Source organism: Coffea arabica, chromosome 10c (assembly GCF_036785885.1).
Source record: "Coffea arabica cultivar ET-39 chromosome 10c, Coffea Arabica ET-39 HiFi, whole genome shotgun sequence".
Lineage (NCBI taxonomy): Eukaryota > Viridiplantae > Streptophyta > Magnoliopsida > Gentianales > Rubiaceae > Coffea > Coffea arabica.
Window position 1 is genome coordinate 194,116 of NC_092329.1, and position 22,433 is coordinate 216,548.

The window sequence follows — 22,433 nt, forward strand, 5'->3', positions numbered from 1 at the left end:
CTTTTCCTATCTGAACCCCTCCCTCTTCATGAGCTTCCTCAGTATAAGTCAGGAGCAATTTTGGAGGTCCCCTATGGTAAGAATTAGCCTCTTTCTGGTTGCTACTACCTGACTTGCGCTCGTCCTCACTATTATTCCTCCTGTTAGGACTCCTTGGAAAACTAGCCCGCATCCAATTACCATACTGTTGTTCTCCTTTGACATCAGAACCTTTCAAACCGCAATTCTTCTCATTATGACCAATGATCCCACAACAGAAGCAAAAATCCGGACATTTTTCATACCTAAATTCTACCCATCTCATTGAGCCATTAAATTTAACCATGGTTCCCCTAGGAAGAGATTTAGTAAGGTCAAACTCCACAAGTAATTTCAAGTGTTTACCCTCTTTACCTCCCCCCGGAGGAATGATTAGCTCCACTACTTCACTGAAAACTCCCCCAATTTTCCTCCCAACGTCTCTGGTAATCCAATGAAGTGGCAGATTCCACACCTGTACCCATATTCTCCCTCTGTCAAATGCTTCCAGATGATCCTCAATACCCTCCTTCCATTTTAGCAGTATTAATGGCTGACCATCATAGATCCATGGTCTCCCATTCAATACTCTCTCCAAATCTACCTTCTGAGAAAACGAAAATTGAAACAAATTAGTCTGAATCTCCGTTACCTTCAGATTCTTTGGATGCAGCCATATGTTCTCCGCAAAACTCCTAACTCCATTCGTATTAGCTTTCTTCTCCCCCCAAACTTTCCCCACCAAGCTTAGGCTACACTCTTCTACTCCTGTTTTGAACTCCTCTTCCTCCAGCCACACACCTTCCTGCTCCGTGTTCGAGAGGTTAAATCTCCGCATCACCTCTTCCAATTTATCCATCCTTCGCAGAACCATAGTCCTCTGCTGCTCCAAACGCCTCGATCTTACCACTGCTGAGCAGGATGAGCAAGCCTTCCTATACTTCCACGCCAAGTACCTACACCACAACCAACCAAAGGAAACTAAAAGGATCAAAACATTCACCTCAAAAAAGAGGAATAAACCGGAACAAACTGGACCCTCTGAACGCCTTAATTCCTGCAAAATATTAGATCTAGCTCAGAATTCAACCCATGTTCCCCAAAATAGAAATCCCAGATTTGATTTGAAATTGGCGCCAAACCATAAAAGGAAATGAATGAAAAGTATCTAACTACGTAAAGTATGGAGGATGAAGGAATGTATCTGTTTGAATGAATAGTAGCTGGTTGAATGAATCGAAATGTATGAAGGATGAAAATTAGTTATTTTGAAAAGAGTGAAAAGGGGAAAACACCCACTACGGGGGATAGAACTCTCTTAGAGAGAGAAAGGCCTCCCAAAACGAGAGACTTAGTCTAAGACTACATATCACTATATTTACATGACACAATGACTTAAAAGCATGATTTGTGAGTAGTGAGCTTCACTAAACTTCCAAGATACTACTAATTTTAGTACTTAAGCGTCTTTTGTAAATGAAATTGCCATAGGATTCAGAAAGTTTGGATTGCACTTTCTGGAGAAAATTTTTTTTATCCTTAATGAATATTTTTTTTATACATTTTCTAATCACTTTTGTTTACTTCATATTATATTCCATTTTAAAAAGTGCTCGAAAAATTCTTCAAAAACTGTAATGCCAAAAAACCTCTTACTCTCATATGGCCGACATTTCTGCATGGTAAAAACTTGGATAAACTGGATCTATAGTCCCACGTGTAGACCAAGAGGCTTACAGTTTGCCACGTCCTCCCATTAAATCGTTCACTGCTTTCACCGTATTAAGAACTCCAAATCTACCCGCCAACAGGTCTCATCTCCACCTCCTCTCCTGAGTTCCTCTGCCACCGTTATCAACACCACCCCACCCCACATTTGTAGACTCATGAACTTAAACACATCAACTCCTACCAATGAAAACATCCTCCTCCCCCACGAAGTCTTTCTAGTAGATCCAGAAATCAGAGGAAAGGTAGGAGTGATGAATTTTCTTGCTCTCTTCTTCTCACAAGGCTTTCTACCCAAATGCGCCCCCCCCCAACCACAAAAACACCCTTTCGTCTCCTTTCTCTCTTTAAAAATTCAATGGATGAAAATATGATTTTGTTCCTGAAATTTGGGTCTTTAAGAATGAATTCCAAATTTCAAACGCGTTCAGAAGGCAGAATCGGTTGATAGTAACAAGGGGAAAAAAAGAGAGAGAGAGAATTTGAATCTCTGAATATTTACTATATTAACTACACTGTAGTTGGGATGTTCAAAAGGAAGGCCACAGGGACACAAGAAGCCTTGAAAAGGGAGCTTCTTGATTGTGTTATTGTTTTAAGGCATCAAGTCAGGATCCCTTCATAGTAGGACCGTACCTATCGTAGGTAGGGACGCAAAGAACGACACGTGTTGTAGTGTAATGTGCTAGTAACAGATACGTTATGTTGTGGCCAATGCGCGTGGAGATGAAACAAAATAGAACGTGTTCGAATGCAACAAGTATCAAGGAATAGCGTATGCTGGCGACTGCTTAGGATAGTAGAGGAAGGGATAATTGTAGGATTGAATCAGAAGTGCATAGCATTTGCAAATTTTCCCGCAAGGAATGGAAAAATGCGACAACTCCCTTTAAATGTTATTGTGTGTAGAGAAAGTATCGAAATTAAAATAGATAATAATTATAAATTTGACACGTGCGGGGAGAAGAAATTGGAAGAACAAAAATTGGAGGTAAATGTACTAGTTGTGCGTCAACTTAAAATAGAAAAGGATTCACACACACATATATAATATATATATTTAGTACCCAAATATTCAGCCCAAGCATCCGATTGAGCTTTGAATTGTTCATTCTTTTTTCTCAATTTTTTAATTGATTTGAAACGATCAAAATATCATTAATGTCTTTTTATTTGCATTGGAACTAAATATATGCTTTTATTCATTAAGTATAGTCTGCAAAAGCATACACTTGCAAATGTGGCATTTGAAAAATAGGAAAGAAATGTTATTTGACTATAATTAACAATCAAAAATTGTATTGGTTAGTAACGTTACCGAAATTAAAATCAACAATTAAATTTTATAAACTGGTGTTAAGGAAACCTCCCTCAATTCATTTATTGTTTTACGAATCTTACCAAAAGCAAGCATGACAATCTAAGAACTGTAATACGAAACTAAGGAAATATATTTGCAATTGGTTGTTTTCACTAAAAATGCCCATGAACCATTTAATGATTTAATGATACCAACCTTGTGTGAAGTAAAATATGTATCCTCTCGCCATGTGGACGTATTTAAAATTTGTTATCTTTTATTATGTCTATATTTTTTTTTATTTAAAATAAATCCCCTCATTTTCACGCGCTTCCCAAATCCATGGTTCATCATTTATATTCAATTTGATCAACTTTACTGATGACCTACCTCATATAAATTTGTATTAATTGTGTGTTCTATATTTGTTGTCCATGAAATTGTATGTATTGTTGTGTAATGAAATCGATAACAGTCCTTGAATAGTAGTACTGGTTTGGTTTTTTATGTCTATTACTAAAATATGTGACGTTAATGCCGAGGTATTGGCATTTTTTTCCACTCTTTCATCTTTAGAAGAGTGATATAAATCCATGCATATAGACACAGACATAAATGTATTGTGCGTGTGTTTGAAGACAACATTTGCATCCTAAGCAGCCATTGAGCTTTTGTGTCTCCATTATTGTTTCTGAAGTTTTTAAATTTTTGGAAATTTTTAAAATGTCATTATTAGTTTTGTGCTTGGATTGAACCCAAAAATATGGTTGTATTAGTTAAGTTTAGTTGGTAAAGTCAAAATCTTCCAAACATACCATAGCAAGAAGTAGGAACCATTGGCAATGATTTTGCAATATAATTTCAATTTCAATTACTTACAAAAATAAAATATCATCATGCTTGATATTGGTTAAGTTTACCAAAATAAGAATGAACAATTAAATGCTTCAACTTAATAATAACGAAACCTTCCCCAATTGATTTAGTCTTTGTATTAGACTTAACAAAAAATTAGTTTGACGTATTTAATTCCTATAAAACAAAGTTAGGGAAATATCATTGCAATTGGTTAATTATATTAAAATTAAAAACAGACATATTAATGGGCGAATGGTGAGTGTGTTTGGACAGCCAATTATTTGGCCAAATATATTTGCTGATATCACCATTACAATTTCCAATACACCTTTTTATCTTTCCAATTATCTTTTTATCTCACATACATCACATCACAAAAAGTGCTACAGTAAAAATATTTCAAATAACTTACAATCCAAACACACTCGGTATTTCTTGGCATTTGGTTGCATCCGGACACGTTCCATTTTGTTTCATCTCCACGCGACGTTGGCCATAACATAACGTTACACTACAACACATGTCGTTCTTTGCATTCCTACCTACGGTAGGAGCGGTCAACGCGATCTTACCATCAAGAGATCCCATCAAGTCGTCAAAATGCAGAGAGGGTTTGGGAAAGTTAAGATGACAAGTAGGAAACGGAAAAATCTACCGCAAACGGAAAAACTGGTTTTCATTGGGTGGACTCGTACGCTAGATCTACCAAGTATTTGACCATTTGAATTAGTGTCTCAATGTCCATGTTGCACATATGTCTATCGATGTGTTCGATGATGAAGGCTGGTGTTCAAGTATTAATTTTTAGAAAAACAAGTTAAAAGAGAAAAGTGTCCAACTATATAGGAGTGCAACGATTGCCACAAAAGTTATAAAAGATTATATTTAATGAACTTTACAAGGAATATTTTTTTTATAGCATTAAACTACAAACAATGAATATAATATATATCAATTTCAATCATAATTAATAAGAGTTAGAAAGGTGAAACATCCTTTGGGTTATGGCGAGTTAAGTCAAAAAATATTTTTTTTTATACAATATCCAACTTCAAAAAGTACTTCAATGGTGAATCAAAAATACATCTAAGCCCCTCATTAGTTTGACTATTGTATAATAGATAATTCTATCAGTTTAGAGTTGCTAATCATATAAACTTTATAATCCTAAACCATGTCGTCAATGATAAATATAAACAAGTTTCACCAAATGAAATCATTTCTCTTAAAAGTTAAACTATTCAAATTTGAGGAAAGAAATTTCAGTATAATATATTTACGTAGTGTTACAATTGCAATAGAACTATGAATCATTTTGTAATCCACGATTGAAAGAAAAAATAAAGAAAAAAATTGCTAACATTAATTAAAAAAATTCATAGAATGATGTAAGGGCGAACAACAAATTATTCAAAAAGCTAAAAATATAAACTCAAATGAAAATTTAAAAAGGCACTCATGCAACCCATATCCAACCAAAAGTGGAATGCTTTGTTGCTTGTGCATTGGTGTTGGTTAGAAAAATTAATTTTTAAATATTAAATATTAATTTTTTTCATCTCAATTACATTTATTCTTTCAAAACAATTGATTTTTTTAAAAAGTTTGTGAAACCATAAAAGAAGAAATTTCAAAGCATCATGTTTATGCGTAAAGCATGCGCTCCATTACTAGTTTACTGAAAGGGTGCATTTTAGTGGAATATTTTGAGCATTATTGCACAATTATTTGGTTAAATATTTCATTAATTGGGTGGATTTTTCTAAGATACGATTTTGGTGCCAATTGCAGGATTTGATGCTGAAAAATGCTTAAAATTGAAATTCAGAAGATTTGTCGTACGGGGGGCACTTCAAACAGTGGGATCCACTTGAGAAGTTGAAGAAACTAAATTGTAATAGACACTATTTTATTTTACTTTAGGAAGTCTTGTTTTAATTTTTTAATACCAATTTCTGATAAGGGAAAATCCTCTCCGTGAATTTCGGTGGGACCAAGACAAAAAGAGGGGAGTATTAGACTCAGGAGGTCGGCTTTGCTTAGAGAATTAATTCTTCGTCTGGCTTAGGTTTCTTTTCGTTCTTTGTAGCTTTTGAATGGGGTGGCCCGTAGCTCCGTAAAAGAATCAGGGGACACAAGCCCCAATTGTTGACTTTGCAAATAGCTTTTCCAATTGTATTGACCAAATTGAGTAAGAAGCAATTGAAAAAAGCTTTTCCTCGTAGCATTGTGAGCAATTAGGAGGCAGCCGCCATTGTGGACTCGTTGGCTTTGCCGTTCATTTGGGTTTTGACCGAAACTGGAAGACAGCACCAGACCGTCGTATTTGTATGCTTTGGAGAACAATTGGGAGCAATAAAAATTCATTGCGTTTCTCTTTTGGCGTTGACCGAAGTAGGGAAATTGATCTGAAAACTTTTCCAAACTCCACACGCGTGGCTTGTTCTCTAATTATGGGGAACTAAATTCCTAATTCTAGTCAAGGGGGCAATTAACAAATTGGTTCGATAATTACTGTGAGATCTAAGTCGCTTTTAATTATTTCTTTCAATTATCGGTATTTATATGCTTCCTGCTTTTAATTGCTATAACTTTTGTGTATGATTGATTAGTGCGCAATAATTAATTGTTCATATAGGCTATTATGCTAATTAGGGGTAATTGAATCCGTAATTGTTCGAATATCCTTATCTGAGTAGCAACTGGCGTAATTGGGTTTATGTCAGGGAGACGTATAATCTAATTTAAACGAACCTCGTAGCGTATTTGCTAGTAAGGATTGGGCATTTCTAATTATTAATGCAATCTAGAGATTAAATTCTATAGTCGTACTTAGAGTTATTTTTGGGTTAGAGAAATAGTTAACGGTCGTACCTTAACTATCGAGAAATTAAGGAAGGGTTGGTTGTTTATCGCGTGCATGGCAACTATAACCAATCTATAAATAATTGTTTGAATTATTTTGCATCGATGATCAGTGCCTGAACCGTTTCTGAAGTGTACCCTTGACTAGAACTCTCCTAATTATTTCTTTTAGTTAATTACTTTTTGCAGTTAAATTATTTAGTTAACTTTTAATTCTAAAGCCCCCCATCAATCTTGACTTGAAAAGAAATAAATTTCTCCCCAGTCGCTGAGGAGACGACCCTGCTTGCCACTGTCTACTAGTTAGTGAATTCAGTTAAATAATTAATTCAGGTATATCGCATTAAGCAAACTTTTCGGGAACATGGTGAATCAAGTAACCCATTGCACACTTAGAGTCCCTGCTTCAATACTAGAATTGATTATTGACTGTTTCAGGTGGTAGTTAGGTTTTATTTATTATTATCGCACAGGTTCGGCACCTGTCAATTTTTGCCGCCGTTGCCGGGGACTGGCGTTTGAAATATTTATTTCATTTTGGGTTTAGTTTTTTTTGATATTTTTGCTAGTTTATGCCCCGTTCTTCTCGCACAGGTAAATTGATATACGATTTTGAGATTGAGAAGGCAGCGCGTAGGCGAAGGCAAGAGACCAGGAGACGTAAAGAAGGGCAAGTATCTACTGCAAACGAGTCAATAGAAGACAAATTTAGCATGGCTAACACCCAAACATTAAGGGAGTTGGCTATCCCGGAGTTGACTCACCAGCCCTTGTGCATCACATTTCCCACTTTGGCTGAGAATACCACTTTCGAGCTGAAGTCGGGGTTGATTCACCTCCTACCCTTGTTCCATGGTCTCTCTGGTGAAAAACCCTACAAACACGTCAAGGAATTCGAAGTGGTTTGCTCGAGCATGAAACCTTTTGGGTCATTGAAGAGCAAATTAGATTAAGAGCTTTCCTTTTCTTTCTCAAGGATGCAGCTAAAGATTGGCTATACTACCTACCCGCACGTAGCATTACCACATGGGTACAATTGAAAAAGAAGTTTTTAGAAAAATTCTTTCCTGCATCCCGGGCTGCGAGTTTGAGGAAGGAGATATGCAGCATCAAACAGTATCCCGGAGAATCCTTATATGACTATTGAGAAAGATTCAACAAGTTGTACACTAGATACCCGCATCATCAAATTAGTGAACAACTGTTGATCCTGTACTTCTATGAAGGGCTCCAGTCAACTGATAGGAGCATCATTGATGCTGCAAGTGGAGGGGCACTGGCGAATAAGACGCCAAGAGAAGCATGGGAGCTTATTGAGTCAATGGCAGAAAATTCGCAGCAATTTGGCTTCCGTGAGAGCAACCCCACCCGTAGCATCAACGAGGTAGAGACGTCATCCATTCAACAGCAACTGTCGGAGTTGACGTCTGGTTAGACAATTAGCCGTGGGGAACGTGCAGCGAGCGAAGGTCTGTGGAATCTGCACAAGTGTGGACCACTGTACAGACACATGTCCCCTTTTGCAAGAGGATGGGGCTGAACATGTGAACATGGCCGGAGGCGTACTCGCACCTCGTAGGCAGTATGACCCATACTCCAACACGTACAATTCGAGTTGGAGAGACCATCCCAATTTCAGTTATGGGAACAGGTCACAAAATTCATTCCCAAATCATCCACCAGGATTTCAGCAACCATGGCAAACAAAACCTCAACTCTCGTCCTCCAATTCAGGAAACTCTTTGGAGGATATTGTCAAAAGCCTAGCCACGACTACTACTCAGCTTCAACAGGAGATCAGATTCTTGACCACGAATACCGCTCAGCTCCAGCAGGAGACTAAAGCCTTAACCACGAGCACTATCTAATTCTAGTAGGGCACCAAAGTGGGCATGAAAGACCAGGATGCTTTAATAAGCCAAATTGCAACTGCCATCAACCGCTTGGAGTTCCACGTTTATGAAAAATTGCTATCGCAACCCGAGGCAAATTCCAGAAATGTAAGTGCCATGACACTGAGGAGTGGCAAGGAAGTGGAGGGACCTAAAGTGAAAAATTCGAAGAGCAAAAATGAGGAAGAGATAGAAAAGGAGATTGAAGAGGAAGGGCGCATCCGCGAAGACTCTAAGGTAACATTCACTCCTTCACCTCTCATCAAATCTGACTTACCTTCTTTTCCTTGCAGGTTGGAGAAGACAAAGAAGGTAGAGAAGGAAAAAGAGCTTTTGGATGTGTTTCGGAAAGTAGATATCAACATCCCCTTGTTGAATGCAATCAAGTAGATACCGAAATATGTTAAATTTTTGAAGGACTTGTGCACCCACAAAAGAAAGTTAAGAGGAGATGAACGAGTGGCGGTGAGAGAAAATGTGTCGACAATACTCCAAAGAAAACTCCCTCCAAGGTGTGGGGACCCAGGTATGTTCACAATTCCATGTAAAATAGGAGATACCTCGATTAGGAAAACGATGTTGCATTTAGGGGCGTCGATTAATGTTATGCCTAAAACTATTTATGCGTCTTTAAATCTTGTGCCATTAAAAGGTACAAGTATTATAATCCAACTAGCAGACCATACCAACGCTTATTCAGAGGGATTAGTTGAAGATGTTTTGGTACAGGTCAATCAGTTAGTCTTTCCTGCAGATTTCTATATCCTAGGCATGGGGGATGAAAGGTCACTAAATCCGTCACCTATTTTGTTAGATAGGCCATTTTTTAGCACTGTTAGGACAAAAATATATGTAAATGAGGGTATTTTGTCAATGAAATTTGATGGAAAAATGGTGAATTTTAATATTTTTGATGCGATGAAGTACTCGGATGATACTAACTCTATTTTTGCTTTAAGTGTTATTGAGTCCCTTATGTAGGAAACGTTCGAATTGGGTGGAGAAGATGCACTGGCAGTAGCTTTGGCCAAACATCTTGAGTTGGGGGCAGTTTCTGATATAGAAATAAATGATGAGTTATACCATACGGTTGAAACTTTGCATTCGCTCCCACCAATTTCTCCGAGGTATGAGCTTGTTTCCCTCTTTGTACTAGAGACTCAAACAAAATTGTTGCCTTCTGTTGTGCAGGCACCCGAGTTGGAGTTTAAGCCTCTCTCAAAGCATTTGAAGTATGCTTTTCTCGAAGACAAGGAGACACTGCCAGTCATCATATCTGCACACCTGTCACCTCATCTTCTTCGAGATCATAAGGAGGCGATTGGGTAGAGCATCGCAGACATCAAGGGAATTAGTCCATCCTTATGCATGCACCGGATACGGCTTGAGGATAATGCAAAGCCGGTAAGACAGGCGCAGCGAAGATTGAACCCACTAATGATGGAGATAGTTAAAAAGGAGATACTAAAACTCCTGAAAGTGGGAATCATCTTAGCCATCTCAGACAGTCCCTGGGTGAGCCTTGTTCAAGTAGTCCCGAAAAAGGCGGGGGTTACGGTAGAAGAAAACCGGGAGGGAGAGATGGTCCCATTAAGGAAACCCACAGGATGGCGCCAGTGCATTGACTACCGATGACTGAATGCCGTGGCGAAGAAGGACCGCTTCCCTCTCCCTTTTATTGATCAGATGATAGAAAGATTAGTTGGTCGTGTCTATTACTGTTTTTTTGATGGTTTGTCAAAGTATTTTCAGATCGCGATAACACCGGAGGACCAGGAGAAAATCACATTCACCTGCCCCTTTGGTACGTTTGCCTACCGGAGGATGCCTTTCGGCCTCTGCAATACTCTAACAACTTTTCAAAGGTGTATGGTGAGTATCTTTTCCGAATATGTAGAAAAGATTATTGAGGTGTTTATGAATAATTTTAGTGTGTATAGGGATAATTTTAATGAATGCCTTGATAATTTAGTTTAATTTTAAAAAAATGCATAGAAGCGAATTTAGTCCTTAATTGGGAGAAATGTCACTTCATGGTGGAGCATGGTATTGTCTTAGGACATGTAATGTCGGCTAGAGGCATAGAGGTAGATAAACCGAAAGTCGATATTATTTTTGCTTTACCTTACCCCATAAGTGTACGGGAAGTGCTGTCCTTTTTGGGTCATGCAGGGTTCTACAGGAGATTTATCAACAATTTCTCCAAAATTGGAGCGCCCCTGTTTAAGTTGTTGTAAAAGGATATAGCATTTGACTTCACCGAGGAGTGCAGGATGACATTTGACAAATTGAAGGAATCGTTAACCTCACCGCCCGTCATCCAACCGCCGGACTGGAGCCTCCCATTTGAAATAATGTGTAACGCGAGTGACTATGCAGTGGGAGCAATGTTAGGGCAAAGAATTGGCAGGACGGCACATGCAATCTACTATGCATCAAAGGCGTTGAATGGAGTTCAACTCAATTATTCTACAACGGAGAAAGAATTACTAGCTGTGATTCTTGTATTAGAAAAATTTAGACCTTATTTGTTAGATGCAAAAGTAACAGTTTTCTCTGATCATGCAATCTTAAGGTACTTGATGACGAAGAAGGATGTAAAACCAAGGCTCATCAGATGGATCCTGCTCCTTCAAGAGTTCAACTTGGAGATTAAAGATAAAAGTGGGCCAGAGAATTTAGTTGCAGATCACTTTAGCCGCTTACTGACACATAAGAAAGAGTAACCATTGAGAGAGACATTTCCAGAGGAGCAACTCCTTGCCATTAATTCATTTGCACCCTGGTATTCTGACATTGTAAATTTCTTAGTGACTAATCAACTGCCTACAGGTTGGCCCAAGACTAAGAGAGACAAGTTAAAAAGTGATGTCAAATACTATATTTGGGACGACCCCTACCTGTGGAGGCAATGTTCTGATCAAATGCTAAGAAGGTGTGTAAGTGTAGGTGAATTCCACTCCATTTTAAATTTCTGTCATTTGTTTACATGTGGAAGGCATTTTGGGCCTAAAAAAACAGCTCGTAAAATGTTGGAGAGTGGCCTTTATTGGCCCACCTTTTTTAAAAATACGTACTTATTTTGTAAATCATGTAATAAGTGTCAAAGGGTGGAAAATATTTTTCGTAGGGACCAAATGCTCCAAACCCCCATGTTGTTTGTTGAAATTTTTATGTTTGGGGGATAGATTTTATGGGTCTCTTTCCCTTATCTTTTGGATTCGTATATATCTTACGTGCTGTAAATTATGTCTCTAAGTGGGTGGAAGCAAAATCCATCTGTACTAATGATTCTAGAGTGGTTGCAGAGTTTCTCAAATCTAACATATTTGTCCGCTTTGAGATGCCGAGAGTTGTAGTAAGTGATAGGGGCATACACTTTTGTAATAAGATTATTGCTGCCCTGTTCCGAAAATATGGCGTGCTCTACAAGGTATCTGCACCTTATCACCCGCAGACAAATGGGCAAGTCGAAGTGTCAAATTAAATCAATCTTGGAGAAGATGGTACACCCGGACAGGAAGGATTGGAGCTTGAAGTTAGAAGATGCACTGTGGGCGTACCGCACCGCGTATAAGACGCCGATTGGGATGTCCTCGTACAGACTTGTCTTCGGGAAGGCTTGTCATCTTCCCGTGGAGTTCGAACACAAGGCGTTTTGGGCGGTGAAGAATGCAACATGAACCTGGAAGAGGCGGGGGTCCAAAGGAAATTACAGCTACAAGAATTGGAGGAAATTAGGAATGAAGCATATGAGAATGTCACGATCTATAAGGAAAAAAGTAAAATCTTCCATGATCAGCAAGTTTCAAGGAAATCTTTTGTAGTAGGGCAAAAAGTCCTCTTGTATCACTCGAGACTTAAACTTTTTCCCGATAAATTGCATTTTCATTGGATTGGTCCCTATGTCGTTTCTAATGTGTTTCATTATGGTGCAGTGGAGATCCAAAGTTTAAAGACGGAGAAGAAATTTGTGGTGAATGACCATCGTCTCAAACCTTATTTTGAAGGATTCTCAGTTAAAGAAGTAGAAGTTGTACACCTCAAGGATCCAATTTATCTTGTTTGAGGGTTCCATCTGCGTCTAGCCAAAGACATTAAATAAAGGCGTTACTTGGGAGGCAACCCAAGACTATTTGTTTTAGTTTTCGTACATTTTTGCAGTTTTATTTAAGTGTTAGTGTCATTTAGTAGTTTGTTGTTTGGTGGCAGGAAGTTGGCAGTTAGACGTGCCCACGTTAAGTGGTCACGTCTAAGGAAAAGAGTTGGAAGGCGACGATCAGAAGACTCTATAGCAGTTAAGCGTGCCCACGCTAGGTAGTCACGTTTAAGGGAAGAAAGTTCTCGTCCGCGGTCAGAAGACTCTACAGTAGTTAGACGTGCCCACGCCAGATAGTCACGCCTAAGGAACTCAATTTTCGAAAATTGGTCAGAAGATTCTATAGCAGTTAGGCGTGGCCACGCCAGGTGGTCACGCTTAAAGTCAAAAATTTTGACAGATGATTAGAAGACTAGAGGGCAGTTAGGCGTGCCCACACCTAAGATAGGGGTTCATTGTTTTGAAAAAAAAAAGTGTGAAAAGACCAAATTGCCCTTGAAAAAAAAAGAAAGAGAAAATTCAAGGACCCGTAGCCCTACTTCTCTTCTTTCTTTTCTTTTTCTTTCTTTCTTTCTTTTTCTTCTTCATTCTTTTCTTCTTGTTCGCCGCCGCCTTCGTCCGCCCTCCGCCGTTACCACTGCTCTGTCGTCCACCAGCAAGCCTGCGCGCCCTTCTCTGGCCCATCGTGCGCTACTCCAGCTCCTCTCCAGGCGCGGCCCATCACGCGAGCAGCAGTAGCAGGCGCGCACCATCGCGACCGCCTTGCGAGCGATCTCCAAGCCACCGCGAGCAGCCAAGCGCGAGCTGAGCACACTCACCAGCAGGCTAGCACCCTTTTCCTTCGAGCCTCTTCGCGCGACAAGAGTAGCAGACCAGCAGCAGTCCACCAAGGTTGGTCCGCACGCCTCAGAGCAGCAGCCCAGCCCAGCAAGTTCCAGGCGCGAATAGCCCGCGAGTAGCCTGCGATCGAGCCCACCAAGCACGTAGCAGCACGTTTTCCTTCGTCTCGCACGTCTCCTCTGTGCGCCCTCAGTACGCAGCAGACCCAGGCGCGCCTGCTCACCCTTCCTAGCACGAGCTTACGCGTTTCAGCACCAGGCGGGCTAGCCCACGCACCTCGCTGCCACCGCAAGCCGCCGCTCGCCCACCAGTCGCACGCTTCCTCCGCACACTCGTCATTCTCTTCCTCCACGCCAGCCTTGCAGCCCAGCGCACGGTGCCTTTTCACCCTGTTGTCGCCCCTACTCTCTACTTCATCCACTACCAGTCAAAAGCTCCGGTGATTTCTTTGTAAATTTCTGTCACTTTAGCTGAGGCCAGATTGTTAATTTTTGTTTAGTTGAGGACAGATTTTTAATTTCGTAGCTAAGGCCAGATTTTTGATTTGCTAGTTGAGGACAGAAATTTTGTGCTTGTTTGGGTGCTGTGATACATTTGTGGTTGATTGTTGACTACATTACCTTCTAATATCATTTTTCTCTTAATTTGTCTATTTGTCTCTAAAACGATTAGTTAATCTAAAAGTATATTTGATCCTTGGATAGTAGCTGTGTGTAAATGATTTAAACTATAAAGCGTATCTTTATTGAAAGATGCAAAGTGAAAAAATGATACCCTATATTAAGAAATTATAGAAATTTTCTACTCCCTACATATGTCTAAATTATAATGACTTTTCATGTTAGTGACGCCATAAAACAAATTTACGATTCTGAGATTTACAAAAAAAATGTTTGATGGAGTTGTTGACACAACTGCAATTTTTTTTGAGTAATGTTATTTGCACTTCCATTATCTCATTTTTATTTTGATGAGATCATATTATCCCTTTCCTAAATTCTTCTTCCTACCTGTGAGTTAACTTTACTAGATTTTTTCTTACATTTTAAAACCATAAATCGCCGCCTACATCCCGCCTACATCTTAAAACCGTAGCACAAGTTTTGCTACGGTGCTCCTGAGAATATGATATTATGAAACGTCTCAATTCATTGCCACAAATCGCCACCTTCCCTACATCCGCTGCCCATCTTCCTCGTACCAGTAGTTCTATTTTTTGTCCCCTGCCCGTCCTTTGCCTCCCGTAACTAGCCCCAGCACCTAACCCCTTATTTTTCTTCTACTTCAAAAGTTCGCAATTTCCTCATCTTTTCCCTCCAGACGTCCTTCACTGGGTTGGGCACTACCTCTTGCAATTGGGTTTTTTTTTTTTGTTCTCAATTTCCACTACTCATTCAATATAAATCAGTTTTAATTTAGTTAAGAGCTTTCTGGATATTTTTAAGAGCTTTCAATAAATAAACTTCAAGGAGAAAGCTGTCATATCGCAAGATTTCGCAATCATTGCAACTTCTTTCAAAAGCTCAATACTTACATCGAACATAATGTTGCGATCAAGAACCTGGACCAAGTGACCACTTTTCAGTGAAGAAATGAAGTAATTCGCAAGAAACTTCTCTTCCTCCACTCTATCCAATGATAATGCCTTCTCACTTGTCAGTAGCTCTATAAGAACTACCCCAAAGCTGTAAACATCACTTTTCTCTGTCAACAATCCTGTTAGCATGTACTCGGGGTCCAAGTAGCCAAATGTTCCTTGCACCATTGTAGATACTTGATTTTCATCTAAAGGAGCCAATTTTGATATTCCAAAGTCTGTGACTTTTGCAGTGTAGTTTTGATCTAGAAGTATGTTTGCCGATTTGATATCTCTATGGATAATCGGTGGTGAAGCTACTGAGTGCAAATATGAGAGAACTCCAGCAATTTCTGATGCTATTCTTAATCGGATATTCCAAGAAAGATGCTGTGATTTTGTTGTGCTGCTTAAATGCTCGGAGAGAGTACCATTGTCGATGAACTCATAAACAAGTAATGGCACTTCCGTCTCTAAGCAACATCCTAGAAGTTTAACGACATTTCTACTATTAACTTGGGAAAGCATAATCACCTCATTAATAAATTGATCAACTTGATTTTCGTTAACTTCTCTGGACCTCTTAATGGCAACAGTACAAGAATTATGGTCTACTAAGATTCCTTTGAAAACTGTGCCGTATCCTCCACGACCAATAATTCGAGTTTCCTCGAAATTATTGGTTGCCTTTCGTAGTTCTTCAAGAGTGAAAATTCTAGCAACATTTGTGTTTCTTCCTTCTTGAGCCAGTCGTTGCTGTAGCATTAATCCACCATTTTTCCGGAAAAACTCCTCCTTCAATCTGTTTTCCCTTCTTTTCCTCAATTCCAAACACAAATAAAAGCAGCAGAAAAGTAGAATTGCTGTGCCTATGCCAACACCTGTTGACAAATTTGACTGAAAAATTAGCAAATGATGAGATCTATCGGATGCTTTGCAGCTAAAGACTCTAATTTTGCAAGTGATTATCAAGTTTCATGTTCTTTCACTACCTGGTAAAGAAAAGAATTAGGTTTCTTTCTCTCTTATACTATGATTAGTTGCCATCTTAAACCAAATGGAACGGGTTTCAAGAAATCTTCATTTTGTTTTAATACTCTCATGATACAGCACATATTTATCACACCACTTAAGAGATGGTTCAATCCATAGTGATAAATTCTCCTTTGCTTCTCCAATCATTTCAAAGTGTAGACTAACCTGAAACAATCATAGACCAATTTATTTGGTCAGGACTGCAGCCATCTCCACCTCTCCCATCACCATGATACCCTTTGAGACAAGGACATGTGTAGTTGCCCAATGTGTTGTGACAAACACTATTCTTCGTACAATTGTGTAGAGTTGGATCTTGGCATTCATTAATATCTGTCGAATTCAATAAAAAATAGAAAGCAGAAGCATAATTTGAAATGTGAATTGAAACACACATATACATACTGGTTAATTAGACGAGTTTAACAAAATTTTCGCACATACCTTGGCAACCATCAGGGAGATATGGGTTGCCTTCGTATCCTTGATCGCAAGAACAACGGTATCCCAACCCCTTAAAAGGTTCGTAACAGTGACTGTTTTTACCAGAGCATGCATAAGAGGTCGTGTTTCTTTGGGCAACTTCACATGACCCCTCCTCAATGGTCCAATCCACCACGACGGGAAGACTTAAATCATTGCTTAAGTTGGTGAGGTTACTTGCAGAAAAATTGAAAGCCTTCTCTTCGACCACAAAAGCGTAGCTGCAAGGATTGAAATCCCACACCTTGGTGTGGTTATTAAGACTGGTCAAGCTCACATTAATATTCCATGCCCCTGGTGGGATATCAGTCTGGCAGCAACCGATGCCAGAACAAGAGCCATCAATTACATCTTCCTTATAATCACAGGAAGGGATACATCCAGTTGCGTAGCTCCGGTTTTGACCAAAGCCTTTAACTAAGGCCAAGGCATCACAGCCAACGACAATGAATTTATTAGCTGTACTACTGAAGGTAAAGCGTTTAGATAATCTCGTCCATGGTGAAATGTTGTCCAATAAACTTCCGTTTTTATCATAGCAATCAGATGCTATATCCTGCATAAGGTGTACCTGACCTTCCAGAGATATTTCTGTGACATCGACTGCGTTCTGCAGAACTGTTTGAGGGACAGAGGTTGAAGAGTTGGTGCAGTTGATAAAAAAATATTTGTTAAGGTAACAATCTTCCGTAATACCGAATGGAAATGGAATGCTTACATTTCCACAATGATCTTTGCAGCCGGGCATCGCTATAGGAAATGTTGGGGGTGTCAAAGTTGAAGCGGAAGAAAGCATTAAGGCAATTACCAAATGCAAGAGCATCGGTAAAATGAACCGATTGAAGCCCATTGGAATTGTTTTTCAAAGAGAGTTGCAAGTTTCCTTATACGGAAGAGAGTTGCAATTGTTAATTGTGCACTTCTAAGGACTTTATACTTACGATAGGGAAGACTTGGTTAGTAAACCCAAAGAAGGCCTACGCATTTTAAGATTGAAGCTTCTTCTGTAGACCCCAAATAGGGACGTTTTATAGGCATTCCAAGTAAAGGGAAGACTTAGCCAGTAAACGCACAAAAGGCCTACGCATTTTACCATTGAAACTTCTTCTGTAGACCCCAAATAGGACGGTTAACTTCAAATGAATGCAGTCAAGATATAAAGGAGCATTTGTTCACACTAGTCTCTGACGACCATGGGGTCCACGTCTTTACGGGGTTGCTTATGCTAACGACATAAAGACTCTGTAAGGGAAGACTTTCAAGTCCACCCTACTGTTTCCATTTATTTACGTGAAAAACAATAAGGGAACCGATAAATTTTTTCCACTTGATATGAGAAAAAAAATCATAAATGTGTTTTTGGATGTAATGTATGTCATGAAAGTAATTACGATGTGTGCTTCGGCCGATGAGGTTTTAGTCTGCTTAGAGTGTATTTGATAAAATTGAAATTTGAAATCTGAAGGCGAAATTCATTAAATTATTAAATTGTTAAATACCATATTTGATGCATTTGAGTGTATATCATATTAACTGATATGTGGTTAGTTTATTAATTATTTTTTAGAGTAAATTTTGTCTAGAATAGTTGGTGCCACTCAATTAATTCAAAAGTTCTAATTTTTGTTATCAAATGCGTTTGAATATATTAAAATTTGAACTTATTTAATTTAAATGTTGAATCTAGTTATCAAACGGAGGCCTAGGATTGAGATTCCAAGATTTAGAGGGCTTGGGTTGAAATCTCTCCTCTCTTCCCCCGCTTTTTAAATTTCATTCCTCTTCTACTATAAAAAAATTTAAAAAAAAATAAAAAATATATATGCTTAGAATGGGAGGATTAAAGAGGAGTTAGGATTGACTGAAAATCTCGACTCAAAGATAACAATCTTGTGTCATGCCAAATGGGTATGGGATCTTTACTTTTCCAGAGGTATCAATGCAGCCATCCTTGGCTACAGGAGGGTATGTTGCTGCTGGTGTGATAGCTGGCTTCAAGGACACCGTCAACACGAAAAGTATCATTTGAACAAGCTTCATCACTGGGGAAACTTTGGACTGTGATGACTATTTAATTTTGGGATGATGAGTTTTTTTTGGTGTTCTTGGAGGAGGCCATATTTCAATATATAGATCCTTCCCTGAGCAAAGCCACCCCAACATTAGAAAGTCACTCATCCTCAAATTGACTTGGCAAGTTCACTTGACTTATTCTGATACCGTGTGGTATGGGTTCCTGACCGTTACTAATTGCATTTCAGCGCTATTTCCTTTTTTAACACTACGCCATCTTCTGTGTGTGGACTCTTTACTTTTTTTTCATCATTTGTGCTACAATTGCAACATCAATTCATATGAGCACGAAACTCCAGTCATCGTGGTCGAGGGAACGGAATTTTATCAACTTTTCTGTGTTGAAAATTGTGGAATCAAGAAGAGATCAGATGATTGACTTTTCCCTCTATCACCTCTCTAGATAATAGAAAAATCGCCAGTAGAAAACTTGGTTTTTTTGTCCCATTAGTTTCCCAGCATGTACTCTACTACCACCACTACCAAACAAATGAACGAAGAATTGCAATTATAGTAGATGAACAAAATAACCTTAAGATTAACCACAAATTTCTTTATTTTATTTCCATTTTTGTGGTTAATTAATTAGTCATGTGTCATCACATAAGTTAATATTCTTATTGTCTAAAGTCAGGTGCTTTTTTATTCTCTTTTTTTAATTCAATCTAGTGAACATGTGACTGCAAATAACATTATTTCGTTAGTAATTAGGGAAAATCCGTCAATTACACTAAATTTGCTTCAATTGGAAATATTGGGAACCATATTTATTTTTGCTGAAAGTTAGGAACCAAAATTACACTGGTGCCAAACATTGGAGAGGACTAAATTCACACAAGTGCGAAACACTAGGGACTAAAACTTTATTTTTTTTCCTTTTCCTATCAGTATGAAATAACCCTAAGTTGGTTCACCACATCTTAATTAGTTGATGCAATCGTGAATAAACTAGTGTTCTTGGACATTCTAGTCTCATAAAGACTGCTAACCTTGTGCATAAATGTAGCCTGCACATGCATTAGCTGAGGGCATGTGAAGCACTCTAAATACTTAGGATGGTTGACATGCAATTGAACACAGTTTTCAAGATTTCAATTGGATTTTAGTTATCTCTATGGGCATTATTGAGAATAATTAGATAGACTGTTGAAAGAATGAAAGGAAGAGATAGAAGCAAGAAGCAAGAAGCAAGAAGCAAAAAGCAAGAATAATAGGGAATGAAGAAAGGAAGAAGAAGATGAAAGAAAGAAACAGAGATGGAAGAATATTCAATGCAAAAGGATTGGGGCTTTCATTCACTCCGTTGCTGATTACAACTTCCTCATACAATGGCTATTTATAGGCTAGTATACTCTCTTCCATTAGTAGGATCTAACTGTTGGGATATCAAGTGTGAATCAATATCCCACATCGGAAAGAGATGAGTAAAATGAGGAACATATAAGTGGGAATGATCCATAGGCCCAATGCCTTAAGGTTTTGGGTTGGATGTGGTGTCAAACCCATGGTTGTGGTTCCCATTCTAGCTCATGGTTAAATTCTCCCCTAGTTTGGCTCTCGCAGAGCCCAACAAGTGGTATCAGAGCCGATGGTTATAAGAGCAGGGAAAAAAAAAGAATCATGCAGACCTGCAGTAAGGCAAGGGCATGTGGGCTCTTGAGCAAGAATCGTACACTCCAAATTGAAGTGGGTTTGATGGAGTGGATGGGCTAGGGAGAAAGATCCGATGTGGAAGAGATTCACAATTGAGGGGGAGATTGTTGGGATATCAAGTGTGAATCAATATCCCACATCGGAAAGAGATGAGTAAAATGAGAAACATATAAGTGGGAATGATCCATAGGCCCAATGCCTTAAGATTTTGGGTTGGATGTGGTGTCAAGTCCATGGTTGTGGTTCCCATTCTAGCTCATGGTTAAATTCTCCCCTAGTTTGGCTCTCGCAGAGCCTAACACTAACTAACTGCTATAACAAGAAACCTAACCAATTGATACAACTGAAATTGAACTATTGGCTAATACATGATTGCTACTGTATCCTCTGATGAAAATTGATTCTTTTTGCTAACACAAGAAATGAAGAACTGTTTGTTGGTCTATGATTTCGAGCATGATTTGCGTATGGTGTTTACTGTAGAAGTTGTCACAGTAGCCTCGGACGTCTTCAAGGGGTTGCTCATGCTACAAGTCTATGACATAATGAAGCTGTCAAGGAAAGACTTCCAAGTCCGTCCTAGTCTTCCCATTTATTCATGTTTTTAAAAAAAAAAAATTCACTTGATATGCATAATTTTATTAATCGTACTTCATGCATAATTTTCACTTGATATGCGTAAAAATTCACAAATGTGTTTTTGGATACAACATATGTCATGAAAGTCATTAAGATATATGTTTGTAATGCACATCTTCTAATATTTAATCTGTGGAATCCAATATTTCAGTAATTGTGTGTTAGTGTATTTCTCTCTAAAATTCATTCTCTCTTTCTTCTCTTTAAGGCTCCTCTAACGAAAATGGCCTTCAGATCTAATCTTTCTCCATAGGAGGGAACCGTTTTTTATACCTTTTATTTGCTTTTTTAAAATAAATTCCCTCTAGCGAGGAATTTTCTTTGCTAGCATTTCTTGGTAAGTATTTCTTCTCTCCTAATTTTTTCTAGTGAAAATTTTATTCTATCCTAGGATTTCCCTTGTAAGAAATTTTTTCCTTTTTTTCTCTTTTTCTATGAGATTTGAGATTTCATATGGTTTGCTAGATTTGAAAATTTTAACATCTACCATGTTAGCTGAATTTCTCCTTGGGCTTCAATCATTTTTTAGCAAATGTCATTTTTAAAAACATGCACAAATCTTTTGAGTTATAGTGATTCACCTGGATGCAGGGAAGATGTTTTCGAGATTTAATGTTTTTCATATTCATTAATATCTATTTGCTCAATAGATAGATTGAGATTTCATATTATTTACTAGTTTTGGAATTTCTCACATCTCCTATGACAACTAAATTTCTCTTTGAGTTTTAAGCATTTTTATCAGATGATTGTTAGAAAATATGCACAAATCTATTGGACTGCAATGATTTATTGTTTTGGAGCTTCTACGTATGTTATATTTATATATATATATATATGTATATATATATATATATATGTATATATATAAATTAAAAAAGACAAAAGATGCTAAGGACTAATGGCATTTGCCATTCTGTCATTGGCAATCCATGCTATATCCTAAGTTACCAAGCATTTTAGGTATATGACAAAAATCTTCTTGAATTACCAAACTATCTTTAGAAAGAAAAAGAAAATACAAAATTAATGATATACTTCATTCGAACTCAATCATTTCATGAAATCCTAATTACCAGTAAGGCCATATTACTTTTTTTCGATTCCACAGTATTCATCTTTTCAGTCATAACCAAACCCTAGATCCTGAGCACTTCTATGGCAAAGAAAAAATGAAGGAAGACAAGTGCACAATTTGATAGGTTGACTAAAGATCAGAAGTGTTCAAAATATTCACCAAAACAAAATGCATATGACATTGTCTCTACGTTCATTATTCTACTTAGAATTTCAAGCAACAAATTTCCCAATAGTAGTTTAATTTTTTTGAACGACAACTTCATCATTTTGTTGCGTATAGTATCGATAGAAAAA

The 22,433-nt window shown here is 38.2% G+C and overlaps 1 protein-coding gene and 1 non-coding gene across 2 annotated transcripts; both read right to left on the reverse strand.

Moving 5' to 3' along the window:
* Nucleotides 1–7,853: 7,853 nt before the first annotated feature.
* LOC140016332 (small nucleolar RNA R71) lies at nucleotides 7,854–7,960 on the reverse strand. Its single transcript, XR_011822727.1, has one exon. It is a non-coding gene; the product is annotated as a small nucleolar RNA R71 (small nucleolar RNA).
* A 7,090-nt stretch (nucleotides 7,961–15,050) lies between these two features.
* Nucleotides 15,051–17,575, reverse strand: LOC140016165 (wall-associated receptor kinase 2-like). Its single transcript, XM_072069594.1, has 3 exons — nucleotides 16,656–17,575; nucleotides 16,377–16,544; nucleotides 15,051–16,057 (listed from the first exon to the last, which is right to left on the reverse strand). The coding sequence occupies exons 1-3, from the start codon at nucleotides 17,542–17,544 to the stop codon at nucleotides 15,051–15,053; spliced, it is 2,064 nt and encodes a 687-aa protein (XP_071925695.1). The 5' UTR covers nucleotides 17,545–17,575.
* Between the last annotated feature and the right edge of the window lie 4,858 nt (nucleotides 17,576–22,433).